The 21,538-nt window shown below is 40.7% G+C and overlaps 1 protein-coding gene across 2 annotated transcripts in view; it reads right to left on the reverse strand.

Annotated features, from left to right (window-relative positions):
- HDAC4 (histone deacetylase 4) overlaps nt 1–21,538 on the reverse strand; it is a 439,152-nt gene that overhangs the window by 253,772 nt on the left and 163,842 nt on the right. For both annotated transcript variants that reach the window (XM_024194087.3, XM_024194086.3), the window contains exon 3: nt 8,282–8,353. In XM_024194087.3, the coding sequence (XP_024049855.1) occupies nt 8,282–8,353 (72 nt within the window). The remainder of the gene's footprint in view (nt 1–8,281; nt 8,354–21,538) is intronic.

The raw sequence follows: 21,538 nt of genomic DNA on the forward strand, positions 1-21,538 counted from the left end.
TAGGTCACATCTGAAACCTGAAGAATTTCCTACTGAAAAATTCTTAAGTTCAGGATCAACTCCCCATGAAATATTAATCACTTATTTTTCATGCATGGCACATTAATGTCATTTTTAGAAAACCTAGCGGCAATGAGAACCAATTACTGATTAAAGACGCAAATGATTCTTTAAATTTTTGTTCATATCTTTAATTTTTCTTCTTCCCCTACAAAATCTGAAAGCTCACTGTAAATACTGTCTTGCATTCAAAGGTCCTCTTCTAACACTGCTTTGCGGATATATAAATGCAAATTCACATGTTTTAGATTTTTGGGACAGAGAGGCAGGTGTGCAAGTCACACTTCTGTGCCCATACAAGACTGTGGTGAAACCAAAGTATCTGCAGTAGATCAAGATGACCCTGAATAGGGTCAGGGAGGGGTAAATAAGCAACTGTAGCCTTGTTGTAAAGGGAGCAGAGAGGGAGAAGTAGCTGAGGATGTGTATTATTCATCCGATGTGAATTGTGCTAAGGGTTAAAAATAATACTTCACATTTCAATGCTGCTTGACATTTTCAAAGAGGTGAGCAAATATTCATGAATTAACCCTACAACCCCTGTGAAATAAGTACCATATATACTCGATCATAAGCCGGTTAGTTTATAAGCCGACCCTCCCAAAGATGGATAAGTAAAAATGGAAAATGTTTATAATGCGTTCCTAAGCCGACCCTATAATTCAGGGGTCAGCAAACTTTGGCCATCAGGATAAGCGGCTGGCGGGCCGAGATGGTTTGTTTACCTCGAGCGTCCACAGGCACGGAGGTAAACCAACGTAAACAAAATGTCCCGGTGTGCCAGCTGCTTACCCTGATGGGCCAGGACAGCAACTGGTGGGGAATTTTTTTTGGAGGGGGGGGGAGTAACACCTGTGACCACCCCCCACATGACCCCACCCCTAGCCTGGGACCCCCACACTCTCCCCATCCCATCCCTTCCCACCTTATCTGGGGATGGCTAGGGGAGGATGTCTCTGACCCGGCTGGAGCGGCTCTGGCAGGCTGGGCAGCGCGGCCGCAGCCTGCTCCGGTGGGCCAGACCGGGCGGTGCGGACGCAGCATGTTCCAGTGGGCTGGGCCAGGCGGCATGGCCACAGCCTGCTCTGGGGAGCGGGGCCGAGCGGCAGGGCTGCAGCCTGCCAGCCCCAGAGCTGCAGCTGCTTCCGAGGCTGGGGGGAGAGCAGCATGGCCAGAAGCGGAGAGACTCTGGCCCTGCCTCTTCCCTTCTGTCTCTGCTAGCTCTCTTTGCTCCCTCTGTTGGGGGGAGGGGCTGTGTCCCACCTCTCCCTCTCTATACCCATTCATAAGCCGACCCCCTTCTCTGGTGCTTCCCTTTTTTACTAAAAAAATTCGGCTTATGAACGAGTATATACAGTAAGTGTCATTTCCATTCTTATCTATGAGGAAATGGACACAGAAAGGTTACGTGACACATCCAAGGACAAACAGCAAGCCAATGGGGAAAAAAAAAGCTTAGAACTTAGGAGCTCCCAGTTCTCAGCTCTGAAGACTAGATACTATGAAAATCAAAATGGGGTTTGACAAGATTTGAATCCAGAAAGGTACTAGAAAATAAATATATAGGACAATTTCTGGATTCAAATCTCCTCAGACCCTCTAGTGTAGGAAGGAGTTATCTTCAGGCTGACATAATTAAATAATTAATTTGCTTTTAGATGGAAATTGTAATGAAACTTTGGCAGTCCTACCCTGCCATTTTTCTGTCTTATACAAGATCATCTAAAAATGCCACCCCTATGTGATTTAATAAACATACCAAACCTAGAGACACAAAAACCACCATAGAGGCATAGGCCGATTATACAGTTATCATTAGATAACAGTATAGTCGCTAATGTTAACAAGTACACTTTAAATTTAAATTAATGGAGATATCCCATCTCCTAGAACTGGAAGGGACCTTGAAAGGTCATCGAGTCCAGCACCCTGCCTTCACTAGCAGGACCAAGTACTGATTTTGCCCCAGATCCCTAAGTGGCCCCCTCAAGGATTGAACTCACAACCCTGGGTTTAGCAAGCCAATGCTCAAACCACTGAGCTATCCCTCCCCCCTGGTTACCACATGGATGCCAACAAATGTGTCGTTTTACAGTAACTTGGCAGTTAGCCTTTGTTACCACTATAGGTTCCGTCTCCATGAAGGCTATGCCATGTAGTATACCAAGTATAGTAAAACACTCAGCTTGAGAAATCTTCTGGAGTGTTAATAATCCTGTGTGCTATCCATTTTAATGGTTTCCTTTCTTGAACAAGACCAAGTAGCTCTGAGTATCCAAGAATTCTAAGTGACCTGTCTGAAATGTGAACCAGGTTCAGAAAACCACAGTGAACTGAGCAAACCTCTGCATTTTCTTCAAAAGCTTTTGGATGAGAGGAACTAGAGGCAGTGATCTGATAGCTGGAAAGTCTCAATGCACTGAAAAGGCACCCCCGTACCTTTTGGATGTCTAGACCAACAAACAGAGACAATAAACTTCTGTCCGTGCTTGACAAACTGCTCTATTACAGAGTCCATCTCCTTGTGATGGCCAATTTCTAAACAGCTGTAGCTTTTTAAAAAAAGAATCTGTGTAAAAGTGAGACTGGCTAATTAGGTCCAAGAAGAGGATGAAGCAAGGAACTGAAATTTCATGCAGCCTATTGCTATAGCACAGGGGTTCTCAAACAGGGGGTTATTATGTGGGGGGTCGCAAGCTGCCAGCTCCACCCCAAACCCCGCTTTGCCTCCAGCATTTATAATGGTGTTAAATATATTTAAAAGTGTTTTTAATTTATAAAAAGGGGTCACACTCAGAGGCTTGCTTTGTGAAAGGGGTCACCAGTACAAAAGTTTGAGAATCACTGCTATATAGCACTTTTCTTTTGCTGAACTTCTATTAAAAGGCATTACACGGCAGTCTCAGAGTCTGGGAAAACTTCCACAGTAATATGTTGACAAATTTTGACTGTGTAGGCTATTAAGACAGTAGTCAAATATTTTTTTTCCTTTTGCTTACTACCAATCCCTAGCACTTATGGGGGAATTACTCTGTATCTTGGGCAGCAACAGGCTTTGTTTAGCCTACTGAAAATGCTGAAACCTCCCATCTCTGGTCTGCTACAGTCATTACAACCACCAAGATTCTCCATCAAACCAGTGAGGAGTGGTGGTTAAGCTTGCTATTGCTGACGTAATTATCTTGATACACCTTTTCCACTCTGACATCCACATGAGAGAGTAAATAGCATCAGTTAGCTATGCTTAAACGCTGCTCCAAATACCTGCTTTATAAGCAGCATATTATCTCCCTCATTAACCAATTCTTTTACAGTGGTTGGTATGACATGTCAAAGTAATTGCTTTGTTCCTTGAATGCCATCTATCTATAAAAACCACAGCCAAAACATTGTTAAGGAATGTGTTAATACTTTCCTGGAACAAACTCAGTCAATGTAGTGGAATATGCTACAAGGACACAGACCAGTCACCTTTAAACCAGACAGATCTGTCATAACGAGCATAGTAGATCAGCTGTGGGAAAACTAGTGCCAATTTGCACTTAGAACTTTTGAGTTTAAAAAGAACATGTTCCCATGGTGCATTCCAGCATTTTCCTGGCAAATTATATACACCAAGTTGTTTTCATACTTCCAATAGTAGAGAAATTGCTTAAGATTATTTCAATTGTAGCAAATGAGCAACAATAAAGTTTACACTGACAAGAAAACTACTTCACATAAGTGTTTCCAGCTTAAGCGGCATGAAACTTTAAAAAAAAAAATCATACTCATTCTAGTGCTAAAATGAAAGTACACTTAATGTAGACATTATTGTATTTGATCAAACATGCAATGAGGGCATTCTACAAAACATTATAATATTTGATTTAAATCCTGAAGAGGCTTATCTATATATTTTACATAATGCATCAATTCTGATTAAAATGTTGGAGATTCTAGTTTTACAATGAAAACCTCAAAGCAGCTTTCATTCAAGTGGCATAGACAAATATCATTAATACAAGCTCACATTTTAATATATAGACTAAACTCCTGTGTGCAGAACCTCACATCCTCACCACTGATCGAAGTTCATTGAATAAGCAGACTGACATCTAGTGAGCACCTGCGAGCTAAAACACAGACATGTGAAAAGCTATTTCTCAAGCTATGTGTGTTTGGTTCATGCTGCTTGAAAACCTAATCAGTTTGGTCAGAAGACCTTAGAACCACCTATTAACTTTTCTGAATTCAGCAAATAAAAACAAAGGGAAAGACCCATTATATGAAAAAAAAAAATCCCTATTACAAAGTACAGCATTTTTTGCTTCCCCTAAAGTTGCTACTGACTTAGACATCTTTTATGTCATCTGAATACTATTGCAGCATTAATGAGTTCCATTAGTTTGAAGACTAAAAGAAATTTCCAGCTAAACTTATTTATGTATCTTTTTAAAAAAAATCAGCAAGCTCAATTACAAATAATGCAATTCCGAAGAGAAAATGTTTCCTTTCTTCACAATCATTACACATTCAATCTTCCATTAAGCAGGAAGAAAAAGTTATATTTTAAGAAATAATTATCCTACAAATTAGATTTGAACATATACATATGAAAGTATTTTAGTTTTGCTATGCCAGTGACTGAACTACAGAAAAATATATGCCTGATCCACCTCTAAAACTCAAAGAAAATGTTAGTTTTATATATTTAAATTATATATTTGAAGGACACTTTCATGCAACTTTGAAAATAGTTGTTAAAAATAATCTCTTCTCCATTATTTATAACACCCTCTTAGATACTGGAAAACCACCTGTGCCTGACAGATTTTAGCCTCTTCCTAAATGTTTTCTTCTCTGTTCCTAATGAAGCAGAAGTCACCATTGTTTCCTTTATAATTCTTTCTTGTAATGCAACATCATGAATCACATAAGCAAGGATATGAGCAACTTTGGAAATTATGTTTATTTAATAAACTGCTACTTCACAGCTGACACACTGAGTTTACATACTGTGTTATTTTGGTCCTGCAAAATTGTAGCTTTAAAAAACAAAACATATTGTAACAAGAAATTGTAATTGTGATCACCTACAACATAAGGTAAATGAAATTATGTTCCTAAACTGTTCTTAAAAGCCACCAACAGATCAGGTTCCAGCTATATTAGAGACTGCAGGCAACATTTTCAAAAGTTCCTACATCACTTAGGCACCTAAGTTCCACTGAAAAATCAATGGGAATCAATGAGAGAAGAACCAAAATCACTTAGGCCCTTTGGAATATTTCACCCTGCATCTCTGTCAATTGCATGCAGTGTAGTTATAGCCCTGTCAGCCCCTGGATATTAGAGAGACAAGGTGGGTGAGGATAATCTTTTACTGGACCCAAGTTCTGTTGGTGAGTGAGACAAGCTTTCAAGCCACACAGAGCTCTCCTTCACATCTGGGAAAGGTACACTCCCAGCAACACAGCAAAATGCAAGGTGGAACAGATTGTTCACAGTAAGTAGTTGGCACATATTGTAAGGGACCACTAATCCCCTCTTTTGTTCAATGACTGCAGAGATGTTAACAGGCCACTCTACCTTGAATAGTCCCTTACAATACGTACTAAATATTTATCCTAAGCAATCTGTTCCACCTTGCATTTTGCTGTGATGCTGGGAGTGTACCTTTCCCAGACCTGAAGAGCTGTGTGTGGCTTGAAAGCTTGTCTCACTCACCAACAGAACATGGTCCAATAAAAGATTGTCCTCACCCACCCTGTCTCTCTAAGTCATTTGCACTCCTTTATGACACTGCAGATCACAAAGGCATTCAAGACACAGGGACAAGGCATTCTCAGTTGAGGGGATCTGGTTGTGGAATGAATCTTCAAAGGAGAATAGAGAAATCCAGAGTCCAGCCACCTTTGGGAATGATAAAACATTCCCCTTCAATAAAGCTTTTCCATCATTACTAGAATGACACTGACAGCATCTACCACTATGTCTTCCCTTCTTCAAGTTATTTTAAGCAAAGCTTTTTATAACCCAAAATGGAAGAACCAAAGACGACTCCATTAAGTGCACTAGGTAACTTAGGCCTGGTCTACACTACGACTTTAATTCGGATTTAGCTGCGTTAATCCGAATTAACCCTTCACCCGTCCACACTACAGAGCCAGTTAATTCGAATTAAAGGGCACTTAAAATCGATTTCTGTACTCCACCTCGACGAGCGGAGTAGCGCCAAAATCGATTTTGTTAATTCGAATTAGGGTTAGTGTGGCCGCACACCACCGAATTAATGTGGTTAAAAACCGAATTAATGTGCTTAGTGTGGCCGCGCACAATTGAATTTATACAACCTGTTTCCCAAATTCGAATTATCTAAATTCGGATTAATCCCGTAGTGTAGACACACCCTTACTATTACCAATAACAACGAGGAGTCCTTGTGGCACCTCCGAGACTAACACATTTATTTGGGCATAAACTTTCGTGGGTTTTAGCCCACGAAAGTTTATGCCCAAATAAATGTGTTAGTCTCTAAGGTGCCACAAGGACTCCTCGTTGGTTTTGCTAATACAGACTAACACGGCTACCCCTCTGAAAACTATTACCAATGTAATTGGTGTGAAAGGCACACCGATGGTATGGTGATAGGTGACAGTACACAAACCAAAAGGTAAATAAATAGATACAGCTAGACAGTGCCCTTGAAGCCCAACGACCTCTACATCCAAAACCATGTCATGATTTCACTTAAATGTGCTTGTCCATAAAAACATGCTAACCTATTTCTTATGCCCTCCTTGCTGAAACATGTCAACTTAGCCCTCTGGTCTTTTGATTCCTGGGAAGTATGGAACAAAGCTCCCTTCTGTCTTTCATATATAGTGTCACATGTTTTACAAGGAGGGGTTGTTTTTTCTGCAAAATCTCCTCCCTGATATTAAGAAACCCAAGAGCATCGTTGGGTGCTTAAGAGCAGGCCGGGTTTTAGGAAAACATGAACTTGTAACCTCAGACAATGGTCAGAATCCATGTATCACAGGTGACTGGGGGTCATCAGAGACATAAAACCTCCAGTCTGCCTCGAACAGAGAGGGCCTGCACATTACTGGTAATTGCAGGCAGCAGGCTTAATACTATGGAATATTTTAAAAACCCTTGCGATTTTGGTGCCTGGTGAAAAATGGATTAAGAGCCTGTGAAAGCTCTCTACAGAGAGACTTCGCCATCCCTCCCATGAAGAAAGGACCTGAGGGAGGGAGGAATAGGCCAAAGTGAATCCAGGATGGCCTTTTTTCTATAGCCCTCCGCTCCACAGCTGATCTTCAAGCTCTCAGCACTTCTATGCCTGTGGCCCAGCAGACAAGCAACAATACCATCCACACTGAAGACTGCCTGTGCTTGATGCACAAATCAGGTCTTGTCCCTCATAGACAAGCTTTTTAAATTCCTGATGTTTCTATTGGGAAAAAGTCAACCAGGTTTGAGATCTCTATCCATATCGCCACATGACCCTTGACCATGAAGACCTGGTACTCCAGTTTAAAGATAGCAGCTGTGATTTGCAGATCCTTTTACCCAGTACCCACCGATGTCACTGATCCCAGGGGTCAACATTCTAAGAGCTGTGGGAATTCTGCACATTAGAAAATCAAAACCCAAGAGTGAGAATTCTCCCAGGTGGTATCTTTAGAAAGAATTCTGTTTAATTAGTTCTGCCACCCCTAATCAATCATGCTAGTCACTATCTCTCTGTCAGTCCTCTCTGATAAATCCTGGCATAAGAAGGCACTTTACTCCTCACTCTTTCTCCCCAGCTCCTAAGGAGCAGCAACTCAGAGGCCACTTCACTTCGTAATTCCCTCCAGCCTGTGAGAAGACCAGTAATTCAGGAGTTACTCTGCTCTTGGTCCCCCCTCACTTTCTGTGAACAACCCGCAGCTCCAGCCACTCTGCCTTCTCCCTGCCCCCCTAATAAAAAAAACCCAGGAGCACCTGGACTGTTCTGCTCCTTTCCTCTTACTTCTCCTTCAGAAGAGCCAGCAGCTCCCCAATCACACTCACTCGATCAACATTTTCACCCATCGTGGAAAAGTGAATTTGTATAAATCCTAGTAGACATCATTCAATAAATTTACAGCTGTAATCTGCTAACCCTTTTACAATAGAAAATAAGACAATACTCTGCATGCCTTTCTTCTTGGAATAACACTCAACAGAAATGTATTTTTCTTCTTACCAGAACTGGGCATATGGTTCACTCTAGGTGGATTTAGCAGCTCTACTGGCTGATCTCGGCCAGAAAGTCCATCTGGAAAACACAAAAAGCATTTGACATCATCACCTGTTTGCGGAATGTCTAAGGTAATTCAATTAACCAAAGTCACTAACAGAGCCAGCACTAGGGGTATGCAGACTAAGCAATTGCTTAGGACCCCAAGCAGCTCAAGGGGTGGGGTGGGGGGGCTGTTAATTATTAGCATGTGTTTGGAAGGGGCAAAAATATTCCTGCTTAGGGCCCACAATGGGCTAGCACCACCTCTGGTAACTAACTAACTATCAATGCAAAGGAAAAAATACCAATAATCACAAATCACTTTAAACAAGGATTCTCTAAAGTCAGCACCATAACAATCACTATATATCAAGCCAGAAAATATGAAACCTACTTTAATCTGTTCTGCTTTGGTTTTTATTTAGTATTTAGTTGTACTTGTCAGAATTCAGGGAGCCTTACTTGTCAGTCTTGCTACTAAAAAGGTACAGTAAATAAGTCCTATCATTGAATAAATAAATGGCTATTTATTTTTCTTTTTAACAACAGTATGGTGAAGTTGCTAACAGAAACACAGACCTGGGAGGCACATTCTAAGAACAGCTGTAATATGCTGAAGAGATGGTAAAGAAATCAGAGTGCGGTGCAGGAGATTAAAATGCACAGACATGCATCATGCACCTTGTTTTGCAGTGGTTTGGATTTCAGAAAAGGCACTTCAAAAAAAAAACCTCACATTTATTTTGTACGATAAGCAGAAGTCCATCTTGTCAAAGCATTTTTCCATTTTAAAGATTACATCTTCCATACAAAACAAGTTGAGGTAGAAACGGAAGTTCTCACAAGCAACTACTTCACAATGTCACACCAGACTTCTTGACTTTTGCCCAAAAATGAAAGAGCAAACACTTAAAAGTATTTGTTGACCATGCAACTATGGCCCACACCCACTTCCCCCACTTTTTTGTTTTTGTTTTTTTTGTTTTGTTAATTCTTCTCCTACATCCTGCTGTCTACCACCTTCTAAAGTCATGTGAATCAAGCTATATACAGTTCTAGAAACATCAAAGCAGGTATCCTATCTCTCACAGTCAAATCAAAAGACAGCACTGAGTTTATCATTTACATGTTAATGTTTCTTCATTACATAAATAACACTGGCTCATCTTTTCTGCATATTTTCTCTACTCCAAAAAGTCTGAAGAGAAATGTAATTAAAAGTCCTATCTGTTGTGTGCATCAGTTGTCTCTTAGTATCACTTTCGATTTGGTAAAACCTCAGGTACAATATATCAATAAAATGAGCTGTGTCATGAGCTTTTCTTTTCAAATGGAAGCAAATATTGCCCCTCGAACACATGCCAAAATAAACAGTTTGGATGTTCATTTTTTATTAAAGAAAATAGAATAGCCAGTAAAATAATGAATGATCCCACAGCTGCAGTGGAATGAATATGAGAGATTTGTCTATAAGAAATTGGTGTTTGGATGAGGACTAGGTTCTGCTGAGGGTTAATCTGGACAGCTAATACTAAACTGGAGGAGGGAAATGAAGAACTGGCTAAACTTATATCAACATTATTACCAGGTGGTGTACAATCATTTGTGAATCAGGCTCACAACTTTGTGGCTTTATTAGAACAAAGGTTACATAGCAAAGAGCCCACTGTCCCATCTGTGCTTAATAAGGAGAGTGCAACTTTTTGTTTGGGATGTGGCACTTGGTACACTTACCTATGCATTTGTCACCTTACCATTAGACTACTGTAATACTATTTAGGGCTACACCTAAATTATTGAGAAGCAGAAGACCCTCCAGAATGCAGTAACTCATGTATTAAGCAGAGCTTTGCACTAGGAATACATGTATTCTGCAAGCTTTCTGTAGGTTTCCAGGTGGCATTCAGGGAACTGGTCTTAATTATTTGGATCTGGGTTACCAGACTGAAGGCCTCTCCTTCCTGTACTACACTGCCATAGCTTTAATCATCAGAGATGTTAAAGTGAAGCTCTCAATACAGAAGAGGGTGCTGGTGGCAGAGGGTTCTCTGAGAGAGCCTCCTGTCTCTGGAAGGACTTCTCCCCACCCCCTTACTGTGCAGGGGTCTAGAGCAGGGGTGGAGAACCTTTTTTCCTATCGGGGGCCACTGACCCATAGAAAATATCAGTCACGGGCCACACATAGCCCCACGGGAGAGCGCAGAGGCTCAGGGCTTCCCCTAGGCTCCGGGGTGGAACCAGAAATGAGAGGTTCAGGATGCAAGAGGGGGCTCCGGGCTGGGGCCAAGGGGTTTTGAGTGGGGGAGCAGACTCAGGACTGGGGCAGGGGGTTGGGGTGCGGGCTCCAGTCGGGCGCCACTTACCTCAGGTGGCTCCCGGTCGGTGGCAGGGCTAAGACGACTCCCCCTCTCCCACCCTGGCCCCGTGCCACTCCTGGAAGCGGCCACGATATGGCCAGGCGGCTCTGCACAGTGTGCGCTGTCCATGCCCACAGGCGCCGCCCCTGCAGTTCCCATTGGCCACGGTTCCCCACTGGGGGCCTACGGGCGGGGGTAGGCACACGCAGACTTGAAGCTTTCTTGATCGCCCCTGCTTAGGGGCCACCGACCAACCAGCCTGGCCCCTAGCTTCTCCCCACAGCGGGGCAAACTGGCGCTTGCGGCTCCAGCCCCATGTGGGGGTGCCGAGGCTCAGGGCTTCCGGCCTGTGGCGCGGAGACTAGCCACGGGCTGTATGAAATTAAGCAGGGGGCCAGATCCGGCCCACGGACTGGAGGTTCCCCATCCCTGGTCTAGAGTTTTCGCATTGGAGACATGCTGATCTTTAGGAGGGTATTTGGAGAGTGGATGGAATTACAATTAGCCACAGTTATTTACTGGCATAAGATAGTTACAGTCTGGGTAACTGTATGGATTCTGGCTACTGACTTAAAGAGTTTAGGATATTTTATTGTGAATGTTCAGTTTTAGAAGGGCTGCCTGATCTTGTGATGGATATTTCTAGTATCTTTTTATAAATCTAAATAAGAAAGATGCCCAAATAATTGAGTTTTCAAAAAAATCACATATCAAAACAATTAAACCTTTTTGTTACTCTTTTTTTATTCGGCCTCAAAAATATGCTCAGTTCAGTACAAAAGAAAATTTGTTTTAAAAACCTCTTCCTGAAAACATTGAAATCTTAAGAGACAGGAGTATACTGAGTAAGCCAGAGTTTTTGTTTTTATAAGTTATGAAATCACTATTTAGCATGGAAGGAAGTGAGTTACTAAAAGAAATTTTCATGGAGAGGACAGTAGGTTTGCTAGCACGTAGAAGTACATATGTTTGATTCTGAAACATACCTTATTGATATCCAACTCAAAGTTTCAGAAACCAATCTAGAGTTCACCAACAGTTTTAAACAATTAAAAAAATTAAAAATATGACATTTTTGAAATTTCAAAAAATCCTATTTCCTCCCCTTAAAAAAAAAAAATCCACAGACGTTCTAGTAGTGTACTCCCTTCTGCTTCCACCTCTCTATCCCACCCATAGCTCCCAATGCACCAAAGACAACAAGGCCTTGACAGGGGACAGTGCAAATATTAACAAATGTGAAGAATAACTGAAGTGATGCTATGATGAGGGAAAAGAGGCATTTCAATTCACTAGTCCTACATACAGTATCTAGATAGGAGTCTCATGACAGTATTTTTTTTTTAATTGAATTGGCTGAAACCAAATAACCTATACTACACTTTTACTTTTCTCGCTGCTCCTATAGAAGTAAAAAATGCTGCAGAACCTTACACACAAATGTTATACCACAGGACAGAGACCAGACCACCAATAACACACATGAAATAAATACTACATATATACAAAATCTTATTCTGTTGATGCTCTATTTCCCTCCATTTTAACATTAATTCTTGAAATAGACTCTTGGGGAATACACCAGATTCTCCCCCTTTAGTTCCTGGAAGTAACATTCTCCCTCTTTGGCTAGGTCTACACTACAGCGGGGTTCCGACCTAAGATACGCAACTTCAGCTACGTGAATACCGTAGCTGAAGTTGCGTATTTTAGGTCGGCTTACCTGGTGGTGAGGACGGGGGAAAGCCGACCGCTGCCGCGCTGCCGCCGACTCCGCTGCTGCCTCTTGTCGAGGTTGATTTCCAGAGTCGACGGCCGAGCGATCAGGGATCGATTTTACCGCGTCCTCACGAGACGCGGTAAGTCGATCCCCGATAAACCGATTGCTACCCGCCGGATCGGCGGGTAGTGAAGACGTAGCCTTTGTTCCTATCAGCCCTCATCTGATCACCTGGAAAGCATTCAAGAATTCCTTTTTTTTAAACTGGGAGAAATGTAACAGATTAAATTTGTTGAACAGGAAGGGTTGTTTCAATGGTTAGTTTAGCTCGCTTGCTGGTTGGTGAGTACATGGGATGGAAGTGATGCAATTTAATTATTATGAACTGTATATTAAGTTATGACACCAGCACCTAGAGCAGATAGATAGCTATTTCTGTATGAGTCTTAAGCAATAAAATGTTCAGTTTACATGCTTATATTTGATCTAATACTCTTGCTAAAAGGGTTAGCATAGAGAAAAGTTTGTAATTACCATGCTTAGAAAATGTAGAGTCTACTTTCTTTTCTGTAACTTCACCGCCCATGACATGGGCTGTTCTGTAACAGATCATGACTACAACAAGGAACTTCCTCCCCACAGAGCTCTCTCCCTTTCCTCTTATATACATCACTTTACTTCCCACTTTTTAAAATATATCTGCGGGGCTTTAATGAAGGAAACCCAAGGGAAGACTGCAGAACCTTACACACAAATGTTATACCAGAGGACAACAGCATGTTAATTTTACAGGCTTCCAGACTGGAGACCTCCAGAGAAGTGTCTGCTTCTCTCCGTGGCAGGGAGACTGATGAGTTAGCAATACTCTGAACACTTCTCCCTGCCAGCATGACATTGCAAATCTCAGGGAGGAGGAGCCCTTGTGCTTGAAAGATGAAAAGGAAGAACCCAGGATCATCTGAGTTTTAACTCAATATTACAATTCCATTTTAGCACCAAAGCAAGGGTATGGATAATATGCAATGGGATGATAATCAAAACAACGTCAATGACAGCCAAAACAAAAAGTTATCCCATATATTAACTAATTTTCTGCTCACTGCTTTATAGGAGTAAGGAATCTTCCAGGCAATCAATTCCTCATAAAAAGCAAAATCAGTTTTTTCACCTGGAGTTTTGGTTTTGTCTAGCACTGTTATTATCTGAACAGGCCAGGCAAAGCAGAAATCCTTCTTTTCCACATCTGCCGTAACCAGACAATTGAAAAGATCAGTTGAACACAATTCAGCTGTTGCCAGAACACTCTAAAAATCACTATTTTAAATCAGCAGACAAGCACACATCTGGTCTGCCTGGGGAAATCCGTTTTAGTAGTAAGATAAAGATACCATAAAAAGCTAAGTTTTGGGACCAAATAGCAATCCAGGGCCTGAGGACATTTTCTTTCAAAATTAAAATCATACAAATACATACTGTCAATGCATTTGCTACAGTAGGAATTAACATTAACACACAGTAAAATCTGTAATGTTATATTGAAAATACACATGAAAGAGCTTGGTCATGTATGCACTACAAGTCAGCTGCTGCATATTAACCACCGTTACAAAACTAAATAAAAAATAGAAAAGTCAGGCGTCACCTTCCAAAAGCAACTAAATTCCCTTAAAGAGACACTTAGGAGGTTCCAAAAAGCAGCTCAGGAAAAAATATCTAACAAGCAAAACAAAAGCTACTCTGATGTATTGGTTAGGGTTTCCACAATTTTTGCTGTGAAGATTAAAATTCCACACAATGTTATTAAGCATGCACGTCTATTGCTATTAGAATATTAGAAGACCATTATTTAAAAATATTTTTAAAAACAAAGTTACCATGCTTGAAAGAAAAGATTTTTTTTCAACCATGGTAACTGCCAAAGCAAGTCAGATTTTCACCAGATGAAAGACCACATAGTTTAAGAGCTCTCTTCCCTGCAAAATGTCAACATTCTTCTCCCTTCTTCTGGAGTGCTACAGCTATTCAGAGAAGATGAGAAAATTTGCCTGGATTGTCTTCACTCTCAAAAAAAGATTTAATCATAACTGAGCAAACTTTCAACTTTTTTTTTTTTTTTTATAAAGAAAGGCGGCAGAAGAAATCATTATTCTGCAAACAGTAAATCTAGTGAAAGTTTGAGAAAGCTATGAGCAACTGAAAAAAGGGCCGTTGGAAGAGGACTGATTAGGCAACCTTACAGCTGTGACTACAAACTCTAGGTATATTAGAGAAAAAACGGTAAAATGTTTTTTAAAAGAAAAAATGTGTGACAACAGCCAATACAACATATGTTGTGCTACCACACTGAAAATAAGCTGGCAGTCTTGATGGATTTTTACTTCAGGTCCTGAATAAAAAAAGCACTTTCTTTGCTCCTGCTGAGCTGCGTTCCCTTCTTACCATGGTTACTTGAGACGTTCAGTTCATAATTCTGACGACGTGTAACTGACCTTTACAATACAAGAGAAATGCTTTTACACAGTGTTTTATGCCAACATTCATGAATAAGGGAAGAGATAGGAGACATTCTGGATTGAAAAATGACAAAATGAATAAAATTAGTTTCCGTTACCAAAATTCCATCAAAGATAGATTCATAGATTCTAGGAATGGAAGGGACCTCGAGAGGTCATCGAGTCCAGCCCCCTGCCCGGATGGCAGGACCAAACACTGTCTAGACCGTCCCTGACAGACATTTATCTAACCTACTCTTAAATATCTCCAGAGATGGAGATTCCACAACCTCCCTAAGCAATTTATTCCAGTGTTTAACCACCCTGACAGTTAGGAACTTTTTCCTAATGTCCAACCTAAACCTCCCTTGCTGCAGTTTAAGCCCATTGCTTCTTGTTCTACCCTTAGAGGCTAAGGTGAACAAGTTTTCTCCCTCCTCCTTATGACACCCTTTTAGATATCTGAAAAGTGATATCATGTCCCCTCTCAGTCTTCTCTTTTCCAAACTAAACAAACCCAATTCTTTCAGCCTTCCTTCATAGGTCATGTTCTCAAGACCTTTAATCATTCTTGTTGCTCTTCTCTGGACCCTCTCCAATTTCTCCACATCTTTCTTGAAATGCGGTGCCCAGAACTGGACACAATACTCCAGCTGAGGCCTAACCAGAGCAGAGTAGAGCGGAAGAATGACTTCTCGTGTCTTGCTCACAACACACCTGTTAATACATCCCAGAATCATGTTTGCTTTTTTTGCAACAGCATCACACTGTTGACTCATATTTAGCTTGTGGTCCACTATAACCCCTATATCCCTTTCTGCCGTACTCCTTCCTAGACAGTCTCTTCCCATTCTGTATGTGTGAAACTGATTTTTTCTTCCTAAGTGGAGCACTTTGCATTTGTCTTTGTTAAACTTCATCCTGTTTAACTCAGACCATTTCTCCAATTTGTCCAGATCATTTTGAATTATGACCCTGTCCTCCAAAGCAGTTGCAATCCCTCCCAGTTTGGTATCATCCGCAAACTTAATAAGCGTACTTTCTATGCCAATATCTAAGTCACTAATGAAAATATTGAACAGAGCCGGTCCCAAAACAGACCCCTGCGGAACCCCACTTGTTATGCCTTTCCAGCAGGATTGGGAACCATTAATAACAACTCTCTGAGTACGGTTATCCAGCCAGTTATGCACCCACCTTATAGTAGCCCCATCTAAATTGTATTTGCCTAGTTTATCGATAAGAATATCATGCGAGACCGTATCAAATGCCTTACTAAAAAGTCTAAGTATACCACATCCACAGCTTCTCCCTTATCCACAAGACTCGTTATCCTATCAAAGAAAGCTATCAGATTGGTTTGACATGATTTGTTCTTTACAAATCCATGCTGGCTATTCCCTATCACCTTACCATCTTCCAAGTGTTTGCAGATGATTTCCTTAATTACTTGCTCCATTATCTTCACTGGCACAGAAATTAAACCAACTGGTCTGTAGTTTCCTGGGTTGTTTTTATTTCCCTTATTATAGATGGGCACTATATTTGCCCTTTTCCAGTCTTCTGGAATCTCTTCCGTCTCCCATGATTTTCCAAAGATAATAGCTAGAGGCTCAGATATCTCCTCTATTAGCTCGAGTATTCTAGGATGCATTTCATCAGGCCCTGGTGACTTGCAGGCATCTAACTTTTCTAAGTGATTTTTAACGTGTTCTTTTTTCTCCCCAGCCACCCAAACAAACAAATACAATCAGATTAATCAAGGCAAATTTAATTGAAGGGAAAAGAGTAGATATTTCTCTAGGCTGTTTTACCAAGACACCTGTACTGCACCAGTTTCTCTGTCCTCTCTTTCCCTTTTTGTCCTCCAGGAATGGGAACCACAGGGGAGTAATATCTCATGGCAAAATTACACATCCCAGAAAAACATGGAGGGAAGGGGATACAATAAGTGATGTCTCATGTGACAGACTAGATAACCTGGCAGTAGGTCAGATTTAAAAACTGCGCAGTCTTCCCAGCTGCTTCAAAGTGTAATTAAAGGTGTTTACATAGAGCTCAAGCTATATAATATGTAATTGGCAAACTCTAACATAGCTTTTTCTATTCTGGTGTAAGCCATCACAGCAAATGACATCGTATGGTGTGGTCTTGCTCAGTGCTTACATTTGAAATCTTGGGGACCGAAAGCAGGGTGTGCTCAGGAGGGTCCTCTAATGTTGCATTCATTGCTCCCATCTGTCCAACATAGCCTGAAATCTACTGACCTACAGGACACGGCAAAGCTCACCTAATTTTATCAGGATTTCTTCAGATGTTTATAGTGTGGTATGGATTGTAACATATGCATTGATCATTTAATTGTGTGTTTTAATTGTGTATATGCACCCAGGGACTATGTGATGGACATGTTCCAAATCTAAAAACAACAACAAGATATTTGTTTCTGTTATAAGTATATATGCATTGTGATCACATAACTTCTGTTTATGAATTTATAAAAGGAGCATAAAGGAGAGGGGTAGTTCTTGAATAAAAATACCCACAATATTCATCCACACCTTTTATTTGAGGAAAACAGTTAAGTTCATGGATGATTTGGGTTTTTGTCTTCCTAAAATGTTGTGAGAAACAATGCCCTTCAGTAGTATTATTGGAATGAAAGAATGCTGAACTGGGATATGTGTGAGTAATAAAGACCAGCATATATCTTCAATTTGTGCCTGCCAATTAAATGTGGTCCACTACTATTTCCTGAATTACAAATTGCTGTCATACAAGGTAATTGAGAAATATAACACTAAGTTAAAATGATATTAGTAATGAGAAGAGTAACTTTTGTGAATGTATTATTTATCTGCCTATTCACTTGAAGTTTACAAGATGGAAAAAAACCTGTACATTCACGAGTGAGGAAGCAATTAAAGGCAGCAAATGCATTATTTTTCATTAAACCTATGAAAAAATGCTCTATGCATGTTTCCATTCTAATTTGTCTGCACTCAAGAATCTATTTTTGGAACTCTCCCTGGACTGGACTGTAGCACATGTACTGTAATGGCATTTTAATTAGCCCAGAGAGCTGGAAGATGCACTGCGCATCCAAAAGGGAAGAAGTCTAACAGAATGAAAGCATCCTTCACTTGCTTCTCACAATGTGATTTATAGCAGTTACCAAGAAGAAACACCAATAGCCCATTCAATTGAGTTGACTGCTTAGTCTATTATTAAAATCCAGTGTATCCTAACAGCGTGCAGAACTCAGCAGAAACCATCATAACAAATATTTGCTGTAAGCAGCTATTACTGGACAAGCTCTATTTACTATTATTACAGCAATTGTGGGGTAACAGATAACTGGGGATATCTACAATAAGAACTGGGGATGGGAATAAGGGAAGGGTATAAGAGGAAAAAAGAGTTAATCCAACATTGCTCTCGATTTTACATATAGTATCTAGCATTAGAGACCTTTCACTGCTTATGACTGACATGGTGCATAAATTAGCAGTGCTATCTCTTAGCAAAGCCCTGAGTATTTTCAGAAATACTCGTTTTCTTCCGTAACACATCTTTTCTTTTGATTAGCGGTAAATATGCCCAATGGCCTGTGATGGGATGTTAGATGGGGTGGGATCTGAGTTATTACCGAGAATTCTTTCCTGGGTGTCTGGCTGGTGAGTCTTGCCCACATGCTCAGGGTTTAGCTGATCACCATATTTGGGGTCAGGAAGGAATTTTCCACCAGGGCAGATTGGCAGAGGCCCTGGGGGTTTTTCACCTTCCTCTGCAGCGTGGGGCACGGGTCACTTGGTGGAGGATTCTCTGCACCTAGAAGTCTTTAAACCATGATTTGAGGACTTCACTAGCTCAGACATAGGTTAGGGATTTATTACAGGAGAGGGTGGGTGAGATTCTGTGGCCTGTGTTGTGCAGGAGGTCAGACTAGACCAGGGGTCGGCAACCTTTCAGAAGTGGTGTGCCGAGTCTTCATTTATTCACTCTAATTTAAAGTTTTGTCATACATTTTAATGCTTTTAGAAGGTTTCTTTCTATAAGTCTATAATATAGAACTAAACTATTGTTGTGTGTAAAGTAAATAAGGTTTTTAAAATGTTTAAGAAGCTTCATTTAAAATTAAATAAAATGCAGAGCCCCCTGTACCGGTGGCCAGGACCCGGGCAGCGTGAGTGCCATTGAAAATCAGCTCGCGTGCCGCCTTTGGCACACGTGCCATAGGTTGCCTATCCCTGGACTAGACGATCATAGAATCATAGAATATCAGGGTTGGAAGGGACCTCAGGAGGTCATCTAGTCCAACTCCGTGCTCAAAGCAGGTCCAATCCCCAACTAAATCTAAGGTCCCTTAAAGTCTATGACTATGACATGCATAAGCAACAGCAACTGAGTCACAATGATGTCTTCTCTCTCCACTATACAAAATGTTTACACAGATTTGAGTTTTAAATCTCCTTCATGTCCCTGACACAATTGATTACCCAAGAGACATTACTATGTTTAAATGTCACATGGAAGGTGACAAGTATCCCACTGAAGTCAGTAATAGCTCAGCAGCACCTTGCAAGTTGAGTACCATAAGTTATTTTCTGTAGCTCTATTTTGCCATATAAACCATGAATGTTTGGCAAACAGGATCAGATGATGCTTGGGCAAAATACTTAGAATGGCTGCAGTATGCATTTCTGCACAAAAACAAGTGACATGAAATCAGATCTCATTTCAGTTACAGTTGAGACACTGTAATGCCGACTACCCACAGTTAATGTCACCTTCACTATATTACTAGGAAATTTTATCACTCTTTCCTCAAATTATATTCCATTTGTCAGCCAATCACATGAGAGGAGTAAGAGCTCAAGTTGCTGATTCAGACCACAAGATATGCAAAAACTAAAGTAATATTTTTAAATGCCAGATGTAAACATGCTGTCTTCAGCTTCCTGGGCCATTACTTTGTAATTGTTTATGGTGGGAGAATAAAGCCACTCATCTTAAACAGCACAATCATAAGTCAATTCCACTGATTTGACCTGTGCACACAACTGAATATAAATTTCAAAACTCTGCTATGAATGAGGAAAACAATGTACTTTTTAAAAATTATTTGCAAAGCAAGATGGCACTTTGCAAGGCTGTTAATTAGGTCAAAAGCTTTGAAAGTCAGTTAAAAACAGTCCAGGATAAATGTGATAAAAGGAAATGTAGCAATTGTAATGTGTACATTCCTTAGGGGAACAAGGGATGTTAGGACTGTTTCACACAAATTAGCTAGCTTTCAAATAGGTGAATTAGGTAACTGAAGGCAAGTGAAGAGAGAGAAATGGAAAAGAAAATACAATTAAACACTGAAGAGATACGGATACTTTTCATAATCCTATTGTAAAATACCATTCTGGGTTTATACTGCCACTTATTTTTGTTTTCTTTTAGCACAGTACGTCCATCACTACTATTTTGTCATTCCTTTTTGTCATTCTCCTGATCAATTAGAGACTGCAAATCTGATTTATTTGATTCACAGTGATGGAAATGCTTTAAAACCAGATATTAAAGTTAAAACCATTATGCACATAACAAATGCACACCAAAACATGGGTGTCCTATAACTTGGTGATTTGTCACACATTTCAATGGCTTGTGTCAACATACAAACTGGCAGATCTGGAGTTTGAGAGGCATGACAGGGGACCAATATCATTACCAGAAATATGGCAAATTACTGTTCTGCCTAATATAAAAATCTATCTAATGAATATGTGGGCTACCATATAGGCTATAAAAGCTGGATTTTCTCATGCTTACACTTCATATAGCAGATTCGGAAATAGAATTTTAATTCTACAAGGAACAAAGGTGAAACCTCTTAGCATCCACTCAATAGCTTTGATATCTTATGTCCAGGAACATATGTACAGTCAGACATACGGCTGCTCCCAAGGAACAATGTGAATACTATTTTTGCTTTTAATTCTTCAGTTATACATTGAGATGATCACCAGTAAGCAATGATCTCGTTCATGTGAAAAATTGTGGGTTACTAGCGTAGACTTCATGCACTATGCCAGAGAGTCTATTTTGTGTTTATCTGTTAATAACCCTAGTGTTTTTGTGCAGTCTCCTTACTTATTAACACCAGGCACCATCCATAGTGCTGCACCCATGTAAGCCCTCCCCCAGCTACTACAGTACTCGAGTGCGCCAAGAGAAAGGAAGCCTAGGCATTCACTGGCTCCGTTGCAGACCATGGCTTTGCTGCCAACCACCTCAACTCCCAGCAGAGACCTCAAGGGAATCCACATCAACAAGGCCCTCCCCAGGCCCATTAAAGCTGGGTGTCATGGCCCTGACTGGCTGGAACATTTAGGACAGTCAACTGCTCCTGATCCTTTGTTTTTGCTCCATTTCTGAGATCCTTCCATTTTATTGAGTTACTTAGCATCTTTCTGCTGGCACACAATATTCATTTTGCCATGAGTTTCATTCCAGATGTGACAGGTTTCAGAGTAGCAGCCGTGTTAGTCTGTATCTGCAAAAAGAACAGGAGTACTTGTGGCACCTTAGAGACTAACAAATTCCAGATGTGCTTTCACTGAAGTGGAGATGTTCCTGGAGGCCTCTCCAGAGGGAATGA

This window comes from Terrapene carolina, unplaced genomic scaffold (assembly GCF_002925995.2).
Source record: "Terrapene carolina triunguis isolate 2854851 unplaced genomic scaffold, T_m_triunguis-2.0 Scaffold173, whole genome shotgun sequence".
Lineage (NCBI taxonomy): Eukaryota > Metazoa > Chordata > Testudines > Emydidae > Terrapene > Terrapene triunguis.